This window comes from Grus americana, chromosome 20 (assembly GCF_028858705.1).
Source record: "Grus americana isolate bGruAme1 chromosome 20, bGruAme1.mat, whole genome shotgun sequence".
Taxonomy (NCBI): domain Eukaryota; kingdom Metazoa; phylum Chordata; class Aves; order Gruiformes; family Gruidae; genus Grus; species Grus americana.
In genome coordinates this window covers 8909851-8928555 of record NC_072871.1, presented here as the reverse complement: position 1 = coordinate 8928555, position 18705 = coordinate 8909851, and the positions used below count along the sequence as shown (strand labels likewise).

At 38.7% G+C, this 18705-nt stretch overlaps 1 protein-coding gene across 14 annotated transcripts in view; it reads right to left on the bottom strand.

Annotated features, from left to right (window-relative positions):
* DENND1A (DENN domain containing 1A) overlaps window positions 1-18705 on the bottom strand; it is a 213603-nt gene that overhangs the window by 11955 nt on the left and 182943 nt on the right. For 6 of the 14 annotated variants that reach the window (XM_054848877.1, XM_054848881.1, XM_054848880.1 and 3 more), the window contains 2 exons: window positions 9691-9750; window positions 5053-5141 (listed from right to left, as the gene is read on the bottom strand). In XM_054848877.1, the coding sequence (XP_054704852.1) occupies window positions 5053-5141; window positions 9691-9750 (149 nt within the window). Of the gene's footprint in view, window positions 1-2678; window positions 2713-5052; window positions 5142-5212; window positions 9530-9690; window positions 9751-18705 lie in introns of those variants that run through there. The other 8 variants (XM_054848878.1, XM_054848882.1, XM_054848879.1 and 5 more) reach the window with 6 other exon arrangements.

Genomic DNA, 18705 nt, shown 5'->3' with positions numbered 1-18705 from the left:
CAATTTCCCCGCAGATACTGTATCTCTTTACAAAGGCAAGCTGCATACATTTGGTAGGTTCACTCCAAAGCAGACAGAAGAAATAGGCCCCAAAATTAAAGTTTCTTGTAAACCTTCATACTGGACAGGTAGGAGAGCCAGGAGCCAGGGTTCCCAGGGGGCAGCCCTGCCTGCCTTGTGCCACGGCTCTTGTTTGACAACAACACCCGACTGCTCTCCAGACGTTTCTTTCCTGTTTGCTGCCCCTTTGCTGGGCATCTGCTTTTTTGGCAGCACCTTCATTGATTCCAGCTTCCTCTACACCAAATTTCCCCAAGTAGAGGAACCAAAGCGTACACAGCGAGTACAGTCTGCTACAGCCTGCAGTATTTTCTTTCTGATTCCAGCCATCCCTGTTTGTATATGTACTTGCTGGGTTTGCTTTCTTCCTAAGCAGAGACCCTAGCTCGCAGTGATGCCATGGAAAATCTTTACCATACACAAATCCTGTGTGGCAGAGCTCTGAGAGCCTGGTTACAACAACTGAAATTTAATGTGCTTTATGAGCCTGTATCATTTAACACAGTCATCATGCTGACTTCATGCTAAATTCAGTGTAATAACCCACTATTGCACTGCAGCCTATTTTCATTCATATGATATAAGGGAAAGCCATTAGCTTCTCATACTAAGTCCTACACGACTTCTGGAAAGCCATAATGAACTGCTGCAGCACTGACACGGGTTTAGCCAGCCCAAGAGCCTTTTGACATGCTGTTAATTGTGAGCCTGACCCTCTGATTTCCTATTTTAATTTCCTCCCACTCTGCATGCCCTGGAAGCCAGCTAGTCAGTACTTACAGAAGACAGATCCTAGAGCACTCTGGAAGCCTATTCTACATTTAATAGGAAATCTTGCTGTGGTGTAAAAGAGAGCTCTCAAAAAACTGCCTATCTATTAAAAGTGCAACATCTTATTTCTGCGAACAACTAATTTGTGTTTAAGGAGGCAGGTCCCACGTGTCTAGGATTGCCCCAGGTGGTAATCCAGCATTTTCTGAGCTCTCATCTACAAATTCTTCCTGTTACCTTATAACTAAAAAAGTTTTTTTTTTAATTATACATTTTAGATTTAATGAAAATTTTTAAGAATCATAAACATTGCAAACCTTGAATTATTGATAAAATTTTTTTAAAAAATAAACTTTCTATTGAAATAGAAAAAAAAAAATCACTGAAAATTTTGATGGGGAAAACACTAGTTCTTCCACCAGCTCTTTTAAATATGATGGTTTAACAACAGACATTAGCAATAATCTTGAGCGTCCTTTGAAGTCACTACTCCTGCCCTCCTGTGTTTTAACTGAAGACTGATTAGAAAATGAGCACATATACCCCCAAATCAATGTTTTTCTTTTACACACATTAAAAAAATTAACTCATGTAACTGAAGATACATTTGCTAATGCATTTCTTATGATATTAGGAAATTTGTAACAACTGAAAGGATGCCTACGGAATGGTTTACTTTTCAGAGACGTCATGCCATGTTACAAATGGAAGAGACGCAGCCCTGTGAAATGAGTGCGCTGGGTGTCAGGCTCAGGTGGTGCTACTGGCACCCTGAGGACCCTGTCGCCACCAGCAGGAAGGAGGCGGCCAAAGTCACAGTCTGAGCTCATGAGTCAGATATCCTGGGAAATGCCTCTGAAGCCTTCACATAGTCATTCAAGACCTGAAAGTTAGGGTTAGTTTTAAATATAGAAAGAAACTTCCCATTGAACAGAAGCTCCTGCTCACAAACATCCCCCACACGAGCACCTGAGAGAAGTAACTGGCTAATAATGAGTTTTGGAACCAGGGCAATTAACCTAAATATTTTGTCTAAGTTTAATTTAAGAAAAGCACCATCTCAGCACTGCTGCTGCATTCATGGAATCTCCTCTGATCTGCAGTAAGGATACTCCAATGTTACCAAGTAACCTAAGTGAAAATATACATTGTGGTGTTTTCATTCTTTTAGAATTATCCACGAGAGAGAAAACAATGCAAAATTTTTAAAGAGACAACACTTGGCTTTAGTTTTTCATTTCAGAACAACGTAGGAAGATTATTTCTTACCGGAACAGAAAAAAGGAAGTTTGTGAAAAATGTCATGAAAATCCTATCTTTAATTACTATTTTAAAAAATACTTTTCCTTTATTCAAAATGTCATTTTGAGATAACTAGTAAGGAAAAAGGTCAGGATTACTGAGTCATTACCTATTTCAAAGGCATTCACCTGAAGTTATTTCCTTAGGTAAGCCATTTATTTGAGCTTTAGTTAAGTACAAGGTGAGGTATTTCCTCCACTTGTACTTCCGAAATCACAATTGTAGTGTCAGTGTCATCGTTGCTCCATGCTGTGTGTCTGTGTCCTGTCTCCTCCCCTGCCCCAACTTGGTTTTTATTAAAACTCACTAACCAGACACCTCACAGGAGATCTGGTGGAGTGCAGTATTCTACAATTAACTGTCTGAAAGTAGTTATGTCAGAGTTTGTTTTGCTACCTGAAGATGACGACAGGAAAGAATGAAAACACATCAGTTCCTGCTGTGATACTGCATTTGAACTGGATAAACTATGGAAGCTGTGAAACATCAGGAAGAGCCCACAATTGGTGCCATACAGCAAGTGTCAGTGGTATTAGGGACATTACCTGGTTTTCTTCCACATTTAAAAGATGGAAAAATCTATCGGTAAAATGATCATGAAGAAAAATAAGTCAGTTTACAGCTACGAAGCATCTTCATTATCTTTTGTAGATTATTGTCAATCGTTTTCACAAAAAAGTTTTCGTAGTTTACTCTGTGAAAGCAGCTGAATTGTAAAGACTCACTAAAATTAACAGCAATAAATTAAAATCAGGTAAAATAATACTTGTTAATATATTACTAGCATTAGTATAAATGTTTATAATTCATGTTTATTTCTATTCTGATGCTGGCAGGAATTGAAAATACACATTAGCAGTAAGCCACACTGGAACGTCAAGCAGCTTTTGAATCCAAAGATGCATAATCCTTCATATGAAAAACAAATAATGGTAAATTGACTCAATTATCCTTCACCTATGTGCAGCGAGTCACCATATTAAATATTAAGAAAAAACTTTTATTTTAAAAATCCCTATAATCTTTGTGCAGGGACAGCTACCCCCTGTGACAGCACAAGCCCTTTTGCAGGATCTGCTGTCTGCTCCACAAGAGGGCAACCAACTTCCACTATAAAATGGATAAATCATCCTGCAGAATTTAAAAGTGACCATTCATTTTAGCTAAAACCCAGAATATCTCCCCATCCAAAAGTGGCTGGGAAAAAGCTAAGCACGCACCTAAGTTTGGGGGCCAGGGGAAACTCAACCTCCACCTCTTTTTCCCTCAAAACCAGTGGTAAGAGGGCAGCGGTACACATGTTGGGAAAGGGTGCATTTAAAGAAACCAACTATTTTTCTTTTTATGGGATTTTAGTATCTTCAGATACAACAAGTATCCTGTAATCTTGGGCATCAGCTAAAGCATTTCACTTTACTGACAATAAAGCAACCACAGGCTGGGATATAAACAAATAACGTGAAGTGGCCATGACGTAAGAATAAGTTTGTGCTGCAGGTAGAGATGAATGACAAGGAAATCTCTGTGACAGGTTAGATCACTGCAACCATCTCGTACTTGCTTGCAGTCTGTGAGCAGTTCCAGTGACTTCCCATGCTAGGGCTGCTCTGCCACAACACTGGGCATTTGGGAAATGCGACTCCACTCCCTGTTCAAGGGCAGCATCAAAGATGCTTCACGTGCAGGGAATACCAGTTTAATCTTGCCATGTGACTTGGAAAATGCATACTGGCTCTGTTGTTCTTACGTCACTGCTCAGTTGTTTCTTCTCGTGTGCCAAGCAGGTCTGTCCCTACTCTAGCCACATTTTTCACAACACTTTCTTCTAAGATCAACCACCCCAGGTGAAACACAGTTCTTAAGCTTCCCAAATTCTGAACTGAGAAGAGGCAATCTGCTTATTCAGACCCTGAAGAAGTGCAGCTCTTACCACCCTCTGTATCCAAACAGAACTTACTGCTATTCAATCTTTTGTACTTCTGAACAGTTGAAGTAGCTGCACTCTGGAGAATCCAAGTAATTTTAAATCCAAAATGCAGATTGACGTAGCCTACACAAATATATTTGCCACACACAATAATGTCTTTTGGGCTATGTTGGTAAGGTTCAATATATCCATTCTCTTTTTAGGTTTTCACTCGATGGCCTATTGTTTAACTCAACTATGGCAATGCATTAAGAATATCTGCAACAATACACAGTATCGTCGTCTTTGTAAAAAGTACTTTAATATGTGATATTCATTAAATTGAAAAAAATCTCTCCAAGGTAACAGAATATCCTGTTCATATGAACAAGAGAGATGTTGGAAACCAACACATTTTATACACGAGCAGTAGGCTACAGCAGTACAACTTATTTGGAACATTACCCCTGTTTACTTCATAGTCAAATCTAAAGAGATGGTAAATTTGCTAGTACTATGCAAGACAGTTAATCTCTACAAGCCTTCACTACAGAGCTCATTACAGACCTTCTGTTAATGGACTAACAAGCATGAGACACAACCCTTACTGCCATCACTATAAAACAAACAATTCTCTATCTTCCAGGTAAAGCCTGGCATGAACAGTGGATTTGCAGGGATGTGGCTAACAATTTCATTTAAAGCATCATTCAAAACAAACCAAACCAAAACAACAAAGAAATTAACAACCCTCCAAAACTTGAAAACTTTCTCTTCACAGGCTGATCAGATTACGTCTAACTTGGCAAAACAGAATTTGCCAATAGTAAACTTAGGTTTCTCGCTTTTTCATGCTTCCTCTAAAATGCTCCAAAAATTAAAAACCAAATTTTTTGTTAGTTAAAAAATTACTGTAGTATTTTTAAATTTCCCCTTTGGCTAGTTCCAGTTCTGAACGTGCTGTTTGTTGACAACGATGCAACTAGAGAGAAGCAGAGCAGCAAAGTACTTACTGTTCTGGACTAGAAACAGAAGTCCTTCGTCCTTCCACAGCAATATTGCTCTTGGGTCTCTTAACAACATGAGGTCTTGGCGGGCGAACCTATTACATGCACACACATAGAAGACATTTCATCAAATACTTCAAGCTGATCAAACAACAGACATAAATAACAAAATATGCATAACCACCGTCATCTTAAAGGTATCTTCCATTCAGAATTGCTTTTTAGCATCTTTATTTTTTGTGCCATAACAACGTTACAAATGAATATAACAGTACCAATGAATATAAAGTATGAACACAAACTACAGGGACCCACGGCTTGTTTAAAGACAAAAACTCCACAGGTTTTTGAATAGCAAATTAAACGTATATGCTTGTCACTGACTGTTAGCGAAGCAATGAAAATTTGTTCCACTGTCCGGTTTGGTACAGGCTAAATTTCTGATAAAAGATTCCCTAAATGTAAGCTTCCCCTTATACAGTTAGTTGATAGAGTTGGAAAATCCTGTGTGTTGCTGTACATTGTGTTGGAAAGTGGAGTTCAGCTCTGACATCATGATCCTTTTGTCCTCTTGTTCACAGGAACGCAGCTTCTCAAGTGAAGACTTCTGTGTAAGGGAGCACTGAAAAATTTGTAACCTGAAAAACACTGCTCATTCTTCATTTGCTTCCTTTCAGCAGCTGAACAGAGACCCTTGCCAGACATATTATCGTTATCACCACTAATGTTAGCGTATCTTTTGTTGTCTGTAATAAAATCCACAGGTTTTCTGTGGAAGATGATGTTGCTGCCAATCCAATCTTAAATAAGATATCCATCACCTTCTAATGTTCAGAAATCAAGCTTAATTTACTTGCATTAACGCTACAACCAAACAAGCCTTACTTAACAGAAAGGAATAAGCACACATGATCACTATATAGGCAAAGTTTATGCATGTGCCTCCCTATACTGGTGAGTAATCCTGTTGATGAACTTATCTCTGAGTCAAACGTGGGAATGAACATTTGCAGCATCATGGTCAGGCTGTACAAACAAGCTTTCCATTTTTTATTAAGAAAGTACTACCTTACCTGAAATGGAGTCTGATCCGTTGGCTTAGCTGAATGCTGGTTTCAACAGAAATCCCCAAAGCCATCAAATAAAGTTAGGAATACAGCTCAACTTCTGACCTGCCTGAGCTCGTGTTCCCTTAATAGCCACAAAATAAAGGAATTTGTAAAGGCCTACAACCTAAGCCTACAACCTTGGGATGACTAATGAATTTATTTGCAATGACAGAACAGATGCAGATTTCCCCCCACCTCTGCAAGTGTTTGCTTTTTGGGGTTGTTGTTGGTTTTTTTTTTAAAATTATTATTTGTTGGGGGTGGGGTGTTTCTAGGCGTGCGCTTCCCCCCGCCCCCAGGCACATAAACCTCAAATTTCCTTGCCAGGAAAAAGCCACCAAATTGTGTGTAGTGCTTCTGCACTACACAACAGTATGCAGAAGACAGTAGCAGGATTATTGTATTGAATTTTCATTTCAAACAAAATGGTGTACAGCAGATATGATGAAGAAAGCCAGAGATGTATTGCCACTATTTCTTAGGAAAAAGGGCTTATAAAAAGGTCAGATGTTAAGGTCTTGAAGATCAGTCCCCACACAAGGCTGCTCCTCTCTACAATAAAGACGGCTTAAGAATGTGAATTTATGGCAGGAATGGAAGGATTAAGTTTGTGGCAACTTCAACTGAACTTGCAACGTGGTGAAACATGGGGAAAAGAACAACAGAGCTAATTAGACGAGCTGAGCTGTCAGAGTGCGGCTGAATGGCTCGGTGCCAACAAACAAAAGGAATGGGCTGGCAATCAGCAGGATCGATGAAGAATACTGCTTCATTAGGGTTGATAAAACAGAAAGAGAGAGCAAGAGAGAGCGAGTGCGTGCAAGAGAGGGGGGAGAGAAGCAAGAGGAACTGGGGGGAGAAGAGAGCGAGAAGGAGAAAGAGAGTAAGAGAGGAAGAAAGAAACCTGTTTAATTAAATCTGAGCTGGAAGATGATGTGTAAAGCTGGCTTGTCATCATGCTGTGAACACTTTCACCTTTTGGGTGGTACCCTGGGGGAGCGATGGTGATGAGGGAGAAAGATGAGAGTTTTGGATGGCTCCAGGGGGCCACCAAACCAGTAAAGTGCAGGGTGACATGCTAAGTAGGATTTAGAGCATTGTTCATGGGAGACTGCAGGGAAAAGCCAGGAATCAAGCCAATTCCGTGCTGGATTTTGAGCCTTATGTAGCCAAATAGACAAGGTTAAATGCTTACCAAATGCAAAAGTATGAAAGAAATCCAATTACATGAGCACACAGCCAAAGGAAGAAAGGTAAACATCCAGTACAGAAGGGTTAAATGTGCTTATTACTGTCCCCATCAACTTTATGCATAATTATTATATTTTAACTTTTTCTAATTGAATGAAGTTTCCAAACGGCCACTATTAATCCAAACAGACTTCTATTAATTATAAGCAACAACCCTCTCTCTTTCATAATACCACCACAATTCATTTCCAAAACAGCAGAATGTAAAGAACATATCTGTTCTGCTTCCTTAACCTCTCTTCGGTCTGTGTTTTTGGTTTTATTATTAGTAATGACTCGTATTGCAAGGACTAGTGCCCATGGATTCCTCCTCATAAAAGATATATCCTGAAAACAGTACATATTTCTCAGGAATTCTGGTATTATGTGGACTTGGTTGGAAGAGCAGAGAGACCCGGTCTCCTCTTTCAGTGCTTGCTGTAAAAGTCTAGGATAAATGACTTACCGATACCCACCTCTAATATATGCCAAGACTAAGAGAGGGAAAAAACAGCCTGCACAAAGTATTATTTACACACACTAAAATGTGTTTCAACTATTAAAAGCCAAATAACAGTTCTGAACAGCAACAAATTGATGTATATTTGGTACAAGCATATTTTTGGGAGTGATTATAATCATTTACATTTATCTTGAATTTCCTCTTGATGAATGAAGCATTTCTGTTCCACTTATTGACACAGCTAGATGAATGCAACAGGAGCTTTTATTATTACATTTCCAACCTTTTATCAATCACATTGGGAGCAAAGACAGTTGACACGAACACATTATAGTGAGGACTATTAATGCACTACAGCTGGGAGATTAAACAGTCTTAGCAAGACTTTGATGCAATAAATTACTCAATCTGAACAACACTGTTTAGCAACTTTTGTACAGAGGAATCACAACATGCCCTCATACACCTGCCAAACACAAAACAAGAGGGCTGTGAAGCACAAGGGGAACCCCTTAGTACCATGGAAAGTTTGTTCTTAGTGTAATGTATCTGGGAGAGTCTCCCATATCAATTACATTTAAAAGAACACATATAAGCATAGTCAATGCTACCTTCTAAACAGAGAAAACAGAAATCTGCAGTGCAGGAATCCATAAAAATGACTCTGTTAAACTAAACACCCAGAGTTAAAAAGAGGGAGGAAAAGAAATACATGCTATTGAAATGTAACATAAGAACATGCACCACAGACCAAAAGTTATCACACACCCAAGTGCACTTGTTAACCAGTTGCCTGCTCATCCCAAACACGTTTTTAACAAGTTTTAGCAAGATTAGATTTGAAAACTTGCATCTCTCTCTTTCTTATGCACATACATGTATGTATAAGGAAGCAAGGAGTAAGATGTATTTTCCCTTTGGGGGAATTATATTGATAAAGGAAAAGCCCTGAATAAAAATAAGTATCTTCCAAGGCCGTTGCAAAAAACAACACCCCTTCTAAACTGATACCACTTTCCTGTACTACTGAAAAAAAAAAAAAAAAATCACTGGTGCAGATCCAGCACAATTTCCAGTTTTAAAGCCATCTGGCATACTTAATTTATTACAATTGTCCTACAGTTAGTGTTTTGAATGAAAAACTGCTGAGATAAGGTATCCCTGCCTAATACAGTACAGGTATTGCACTGAGAATTATTTCTGCGTAGTTGTTCTATGGAAGAGTCACTTCCTCCAGCCAACATGCTGTGCCTACATTTTTTATACTATGTAATTACATAGAGTCCCAGCTTGCATTTTAAATGAACATAAAATACATATGTATATCATCCATAATGTGGTACTAATGTTCTATGTAATAATACAGACTTCGCTTTCTTCATGTGTATTCACTCATCTATTCCATGGAGAAAAATTAAGCGTCCCAAATTAATTTAAAGCGTAACTTGCAGAGAATAAACACTTCCTCTTCAGACCTCTGCTTCCTTTCATATTTGAGTTTAGTGCAAGTCTTCAAAAGCTCACTGGCTAAAAACTTACGCTAGCCTAGCAAGACTTTTTGTTTAAGAAATCACCGCAAAAGTAAAAACAAATGTTGCAACAGCAGCATCAGTTACCTGCAGAACTGACTGAAAGTTGCAGAACTCGTCAAAGAAAAGCAGAATAAATGCAGGTCCCAGGGCTGTGCCGCAGCAGAGAAGAAGGGAGTTTAAGAGCATAATTCACACATTGCTTCTTTGCAAAGTTTGTCAATCCAAACTACCAAGGTTTAGTAATGCTACGAGGAGCGTAATTCAGGCAGTGTTAAGCTGTGGCAGTGAAACAAAACTACCAACTACTCACGGGCCTAGATGAACGCTGTATCTTTGGAGGCGGTGGCCGAGGCGGACGGAGTCTTTGCTGCTGTATCAAAGTGGAAACTAAATTAAATAGTCACCTACATGAAAACACCTCTGATTTTGTGGCAAAAGCAGCATGAGTGGATGACAACACGTGATTAACCTTAACATCATACTCACCTCACAAAATGCAATTTTTTAAAATTTTTTTTCAAAACAATGACAAATCTCATGACCTACAAAGTGCCACCATAGGAAAGGCAGCTACATCTGCCTGTTGATGTAGGCTTAACATAGCTTATGTTAAATCAAAGGTAGCACGATCAGCACTCCAGATCAGATGATCCAAAATTTACTGAGACAACAAAGACGCTCAAAGTGGATTCTTGGACCTCTAGGTCCAGGTGTACTAGACAACATTTATGCAAATGGAAAGAATCCTGGAAAGCAGGATATTCAAAAAAGCTTTCACTAAAATCTTAAGAGTGATTTCAGTGCTTGTGAAAACACTCAAAGGCCTCAAACCAGCAAAGGTATGTAAGAGCATGGGAAAAATCCCTAAGTCAATTAAACCCTTCATACACAAAGATGAGCACATGTCTAGCTACTGTACTGAATCAAGGTTTAAACGCATTGCCTAGAGCAAAGCGTATACTGTCATTGTAAAGAAAACTAAAAGCCTCATCACTGACAGTTCTAATGAAGACAGAACAGTGCATTAAGATGCCTATTTTGGTCTCTCATTTTTTAAATTAGCAGTTGGCCAACTCACTGCTTTTTTACAGCACTGGAGCTATTCCAATCCAGTTGCTTTCGACTGAGCCAACAGCAAGACTCTCCTCCCACAGATGGCATCTTAAGGTATAGTCTGTTAAACAAGGAATCCACTGACAATTAACAAGATTTTAAATCAAACGATCCTAAAGTACAACTTTGATATTGAGAACAAGATCAAAGTTAATGTCCTTTCTGTGGCGGCTTGTGTGGCACTGCGAGAGAGGAGGAGAGCCCTCGGTGAGGAGCACACAGGAATGTCTGAACGCCTGCTCGACCAGACAACGATGACTGCATCACTGACCCCAGCCCACGGTGCCTTCCACAGACAAAACCTGTCAGCCGTACAGAGAAGGAATAGGAACTGGCAGTGGGAGTCAGCTTCTTTAGACAGAAAAAGAAAGCTTACGCAGATTACTGTATTTCTCTCCTAAAAATATTCCAGATTCATATCTCAGCAGTTCTTACCTTCTTACTAGCACAGTCTTTATTCTAGATTGACAGACATTCTCTCTCAACTACCCTCATACTGTGTAATAGTACAACTCCAGCCTACCCTTTTTCACACCATTTTCATTCTCTTCTTGCATCTCTTCAGACTTTTATTTCAAATTTCCCAACAAACTACACGTTTGCATCCATTGGTTCATTTCTCCTTCCTTGTGTTGTCAATGAAGGAGTGCCAGACTGCACACATGTACTTGGCTCAGCTTTTTGGGTGGGTGGGTAAAAAAAAAAAATAATAAAAAAAGGACACTTGCAATGGAGAGCTGAGGCCAGAATTATTCTATGTGATAGCTTCCCTCCGTATTTTCCAAGAAAGCAAGTATGAAAACAAAGAGAACAAAGACAGAAATGACAGGGTGGCAAGCTGAGGTGGCTGCCAGTAGCCCTACTGAACTGTTTCCCTTCTGTACCTTACATTACTCAATTCAGTCACAAAAGTTGAGTTATGCTGCTGTGTATCTTCCTGTCTTATCTGCTCAGGCTGAGAGCACAATCTTAAAATATATTTAACTTCTGTTATGTGACATAGCATACTTATTTTCCATTATGTTTCAGAAGCATAATGGAACAGCTGAAAAATAGAAATTTGCACTTTCTAGTTACTTAAAAGACATTCTCTTACTGCCTAGCAACTTAGGAAAAGTATTTGATGATGCAGAAAAACAAAATGCAACTATTATTTATTTATTTTTAAAAAATTTTTATGCCTCCTGCATATATACTTCCTTTTGTTATTTTTTCTCTTTTACTTATCTAGAAATTGTGAACATTCCTACATTAGGAAATTCTCAAGTAGGATATTTGGGTGGGAAACTTAAGTATTTCCCTAAAGCCACGGCTAGCAGTGTCTTGAGCACTATTTATTTTCCATTACTATTTTTATTCTGGATTAATATGTTTTCATTGATATAAGAATTACAAGGTGATACTTAACATGTTGATGTTCTCATTTCTTCAGTATTAGTTCATATCACTGAACATGTATTTTTTTGTTTCAAACACCGTACTACAGCCCTGGCAGCTGCTTTGATTTGGGAATTAGTTTTTACTTTCTATAGCAAAAGCCAGGACAATTTTTGAGGAAACACTGCAAGACTGTAGCATCCACAGCGTCAGCTGATGAACCAATGGCAGTATTATTAAAGGTTCTGACAAAAGTGTGACAAAAGCAGGCCCTTCAGAGAGCAAGACGGACAGACAAGACAGGACAGACAACAGCTGAGGATTACCTCCCAGCGAGACGGTCAATACATTGATTATAGTCACTGTGAGGACATGTACAACTGAATCGTACTTACCCACCCATGTACTCACTGGAGGAAAAATATTTTTCTGAGAAAATGTGTGACAGGATTTGTTAATTATCTGCCACATCACTTTGATTAGACGATGGCAATAAAATCAAGTTTCAAATATTTGGGGGTATCTGAAAACTATGCTTTGTGTTAAAAGTGTCACCAATATTGGTACCCTCTTCAGCTGAATTACTAATGTGAACTGAAGAATCTTCATACAGAAGTCAGAAAGCACACAAAAGAGTAAGATCACTAGATATTCCAGTACAATGCGGAGGAGTTTAATAGGACTACCATCTCATTACATACTCCTTGCCTGTAGCCAAACCACACATAGCACTAATATTTTACTCCCATTAGTCCTAAGTGACCAACAATTATAAGTCAGACCTTAAAACATCATGATGTTTGGCCTAGAACTCAAAACTATATTTACTCTTTTTTTTTTTCTTTTTGGTCTCTGAGTAATAAGCATAAGTCCATGTTGCTTTCAATTTTTGTCTCATTTCAAGAGGGTCAAAACCTCTCTTCTATAATATAAGCTATGATTCTCATTTAATTACTCAACTCCAGGACGAAGGACTACTGAACACAATTTCTCAAGTTTTATGATATACGCATGAGTTACCTACCCTTACTGAGGTTATCTCAGCTTCCATTGTATTTGAGGATTGTGAAGTGACATAGATTTTTAGAAAAATATTTCTTTACTTAATTATTTGCGATTCGGATAGACTTTAACACAATATAAAATTATAAGCTGAAGTGTGATGTCATACCTGCAGTCACCTCTTCCCAGCATTCCCCTCCTTTTTACTAAACTTTCTATTGGTATCAATATTGATTCGTCTTGCTGCTCTTCCAAACATACCTTTTCCTTGACCGAACTCTCCTCTTCTCTTACTGAAGTTATCACATGACAAATCAATGCCACATAGACTGACATCTTGAATTCCAGGTGGAATTCAGTCCAGCCATAATTTACTGATAGATCCATAGCTTTGAAGAGCCATAATGTAAACTCTTTACGGAGCTACCCTAAAAGAATAATCATCATTCAAATTTATGACCTTGCTACAAGATTTGCCAGTGAAAGGAAGGATGGATAGCTGCTTTTTCACTGTCATCTGTGGCATCAGCATCTTAAGAAGCTTTCCTCAGACAGCAGTTAAAATTCTGCATCTATCTACTGAAAAGTTTCTTGTTTCTCCTCCGGAACAGCTGGTACTTTTCTCTACCAGTGGCAAAATACCAGACAAGACACATGATACCCGAGGTGAGTCTATACAAGAAGCAGCACTGATGATACACTCCAGCAAAAGTTTCAACTGGCTCATTTTTGGTCAAGGTTCTCTAATGCAGAATTCAGTTAGATGGAAAAGGAAGGAGGGAAGGAAAAGGAAGAAGTTTTTTCTTTCTCTAAGTCATAGGAAGATTTCAGATGGAATGCTCTAATTTGCCCAAGGACAGAACAAGCACGTGCTAGGGCTTTTTTTTTGTGCAACTATCATTGTAGTTCTATGTAAGTGAAAATGAAAATTACCCTATATATTCATGTGTAAGCCATGAGTTTCAAGCTGAAATGCAAACCTAGGTGAGAAGACAGTGGGACTTCCAGGCAAATAAGCAAACTACCACATAAAAACTGTCTGAAGAGAACAGTTTCACAGACACATGACATGTTCCTGATGCAACTAGAAGCAGTTATTTGGTGTACATACCAGAGATGGGATTTCTCTCATATTAGGGTTCCGTTTATATGCAGGTCAGCACACAGAGTGCACATAATGCTACGACAAACCGTGGCAGGGGAGCAGGTCTGGTGAGGGAAAGGAATTATAACTCAGCCAAATACCCTTCAAACAAAGATCCCAACAGGCCGGCTGTTTGTAGCCACGCACTGAGCTGAAGGACCCACTGGTCCCACAGTCCAGATCTAAGGGGGATAAGGTTACTGCTAAACTGCACACAGTGGCTGAGTTGACTACAAGAACTGGAGTGAAGAAAGTGGGTTGGTAAAGCAGGAGAACACATAGTCAGTTGGCATTTGTACACAAGGTGTCTCTCTATCAGACATTTCCTGATGCTATTGATCAAAAAAAGGGAGTTTTCTTTGGGTGATGGTTACAGGCAGATCTACTCTGTAACAATGAACCATTCCTTTGCAGCAGCTAATACTTTCATATCCTTATCCTGTCACTGGATTATTTTTTCCAGCTGAGATTTAAATATCACATATGATTAAGCTTTCATCTCTGATCAAAAAAAAAATTCTATGTGCTTCCACAATAAAGACACATACAAATGCTGCTTTGGGAAAAGATTAAAGGTGTAGAAACTTCTGTCTCTCTTGGACTTTCAAATAGGCATCATGTTAACTTAACTCACAGAACTGTGACCTCAGTACTTGTAACAACACAGGCAAATCCAACACTCAGATTCAAATTTAACTTGTCCACTAAAGTGCTACCAGACATAAAGTTCATTTTGAGGTCTTGTACCTCATACGATATTTCTGAAGCCTAATGAGATCTGAATAGAATGATAAAACAAAACGACATATTCACAGCAGTGTGGTCTCTCAATTAAATATGGATAGGACAACAGTAGGGCTTGAATCAGTGTGGTGAAGTATTGTGGTTTAGACCCAGCCAGCAGCTGAGCACCATGCGGCACCTTGCTCATCCTCATCCCCAGTGGGATGGGGAGGAGAATGGGTAGAAAAAAGGCAAAAATTCCTAGGTTGGGGTAAGGACAGTTTACTAGGACAGCAAAGGAAGATGAAAATAACAACAGCAATACTTAAAAAAGAATATACAAAACGGGTGATACACAATGTAATTTGTTCACCCAGAATCCAATGCCCAGCCCGTCCCTAAGCAGCTCCCCCTTCTCCCCAGCCAGCTCCCCACCCTTATATATATCATATGGGATGGAATATCCCTTTGGCTAGTTTGGGTCAGCTGTCCTGGCCATGTTCCCTCCCGTCGTCTTGTGAAAATTAACTCTATGCCTGCCGAAAACCAGGACAAGCATAGAAAAGAGTGCAAAGGGCAGCGAGGAATAATGACATGGAGGTCCACCAGGAGATAACTGTTATTTGCCCTTGACCATAGCTTCATTTCTAATGCTCTGTCACTAGAACGGGCTAAGCAAGTATATTCGAACTATATGAAGACCATATTTACTGGAGAAGCCACTGATTTGAAGTTAATTTGTTAATGCAGCAAAACACGTTGTTTCTGAAAGGTCAGTAGGGGAAGCTGTGTTGGAATATCAACTTAATTACCTGTGCTGTAAGGATGAATGGGTACAAAACAGCACAGGCTGCACTGCTAAAAGCTGCTAAATTGCTATTCTAGGTATGTTCCTAAATGTATATATGATAGTTTTTTCTATGAAGGGGAGAAATGTCTAAATTATCACTTTCTTACCAATAGCTGTTTACCAGCGTACCTTTTTACTCTAGATATTTTCTTAATTGTCTTGTTCCAAATACTTCTGAAGTAACAAGACAGAAAATTTGGAGAAAGCCAATTTTATAACTGCAGATCTGGCACTGTTTTACTAATTATCAGACAAGTGATTTTAAGTTATGAGATACCGGAGGAAGAAAAAAAATCTTACATTCACTTTTACACTGTAAAAATACTATTTAAAAATTATAGATCCCACATCTCATAAAGCAGCTATCATATATCCAAGGAACTTTCACAATACAGCTATTTAGGGTTTTTATACTAGAGAAAACATTACAAAAAGATAATTTTTGGTTTATGAGGTAACAGCTTGTGAGCAGAATATTATCTCAAAGTAATTGTGGATGTCTGTTGAGATTTTTTTAAAAAGTGGTATTCAAAACAGAGCCTTTATGAGTAAATTAGAGGTGCTATTTCATATGCAGCAACAAGTGCAGCTAGAAAAAATGCATAAAGGAAACATAACTAAATGAAAACTGGTTTGTCAGTACATATAGAAAGAAGTGTTTCTCTTTCTCAATTAGTAGTGAGGGGTGTTTCTAATAATTTCCAACGCAAAGCTCTTCTACATGAATATCTTCTTTTCTTTCAGAAACTCAGGACTGGTTTAAAAACTGCCAATGTGTTTTAAAGACAATCAGACATGGGAGAGAGAGGCATGCTCAAACACATCATGCTGCAGAAGCTCTGAAGTGCTGAGTTTGGAAGAATATGCTGGACCTCAACCGAACACTCAATTAAAGAAAAACTCAGAGAAAATAACAACACTGAAAAATGTATGGTACCTAAAAAGATTCAGTACAGAAAGCAGATGGAATCTATGAGGCAGCTGTTTTATTATCCATCCAGATCCCTGCGCAGCGCGCACACTACTTTTTACATACTCCCATATGTACAGCTCACAAACGGGGATGACAAGAACAGTGTATGCTTTACAGCATATATTTTTAATTTACACTCTGAAGTACTTCAAAAGAAATCTGCTGGGTCCTGTGATAAAAATAATCTCCATGCTTTAAGGGATGCCTCATTCTTCAAGCCATATTTGTAGATTAGGAAGGTAAAATGAATCTGGCAAAAATGTAGCAATGCCTATAGCTGTGCCAAGAATTTATGAAAGACGCAGAGACTGCCACAATTAAACTCTCTGATTAGTTTAATGAGAAAAACAAGGAGTAGCTCCTTACCTTTCTAGCCAGGAATCTTCTGTTACATAACAGAGAAGGAGACAGTAAGAGAAGGAAATGAAAGGTAGGTGCCTGTAAGCTCCTGTTTTCCCTAATACTGATAATGATGATCTTTATTTCAGGTGTCTGAGTCATATCTGGTGCTGTGGGATACTGCCAAAGATGCATAAGTCCATCCCAAAGCCACTGAGAGGAAACTCACTCTTTACTACAGGGGAAGAAAGGGGTTTTCTGGAAGTCTATCTCTCTCTCCTGGCTGAGGCAAATTCTGTCCTCCCTAATCAAGGGTAAAAAATATCTTTTTATGGTGCATCTAGACACAGAGCATTGATAACTCATCCTCAGCAGTGTTGATAATGTCCATCTATTAATCTCATACTGTGCAAACAATCCAATATTAAGTATTGTAATGTGCAGAAAAGCACAGTTTGCTTTAAATCTAGGACTGACTTACATGGTACTAACCAGATGTAGGTCTCTCCTAAAACCAAGAATGAAAGCAGGAGCATGATATCAGGATCATGTGTATCTTGTCAAGTTAAAAGGTTCCACCGGGATTAAGCAAATAGGCCTCTTAGCTACGCGTTATAATTTGATTGTTATGGAAGAGTGCCAGGGACAGAAAATCCTAAAGCCGTAGGTTACACTGCAGTGGATGATTATTGTTTACAACCAATGATATTCGAAAAACACATGGCTTAAATAATAAACCCCTTGGCTGTAGAACTGAATGGTATTTTATTTCTTTTGTCCGCAATTACAGAAAAAAGGAAGAATTTTGAGAATTAGATGGATATATTTTTCTATGTGTGCAAAAAGTGTTTGAGCAGACAGACATATTCAGGCCATGCCCCAAAGTAGCATGTGTTCTTATATGATGTTGATGGGAGGAATATTATCTAGTAGCGGTTAACTTGTAATGGTTTCTGCGGTTTAAAGACCTGTCAAGACTTCAGATTACTTCCTAGCTCCAGTGACAGGAAAGTTCATATAATACGCAAACAAGCAGTACAAAACCCACAAAAGATGATATCAATGCAATTTGAGATTGTGACCACTTAGTTCTTCTGTTTCACTTTCCATTTGCTGTGCAGTTGAAAATAAACCCTGACCTCCTCTCATCTATACATGCACTAAGTTCTTCTAAAAAACTGTAAAAAACCCCCCTAACTATTAAACTGATATTATTCAACAGTTTGAAGACTCCTGACATTTTCCAAAGCGCATGACTGTCAACAGCCTCTTATTTACCTGAAAACCACTGTAAGTTAAGCTATATGTAGTAGGTAGCTCTTCCCACAGGAAACAAATGCCTACAGAACACAAAATATTTAATTCAATCGAGAGTTGTTCTGGTTCAAAAGTGCCTCACACATTTTGTTTCCTATTTTGTTTATATGTAGCAAGGCCTTAACTGACTGTAAGAATCATACTGCAGATGGCTAAATACATAAGCCAGGAGCTGGGTAGCATTCTTTTAATCCAGTTTCTAACTGCTCTGTTTCTGTAGTGCTTTGACATGAGTGCTCCTAGCTGAGCCTTCTTTTTAAAATTTGCTCCAGCAATCAATGCCATTTGGGTAAGGAGGTAATTTGCAATGATTCACTAGCTTAAATGCGTACATCATTTTTTTGTTCTGAGAACGTATCAGAGAAAAACCAAAGAAATTTCTACTTACAGAATAGACTGCTAAGTAAATTTCTTTGAGATACTCACTTTTACATAGACCACTGCAGCCCATTCTACCTGTTCTCCTTGTCCCTCAGGGCAACCACTG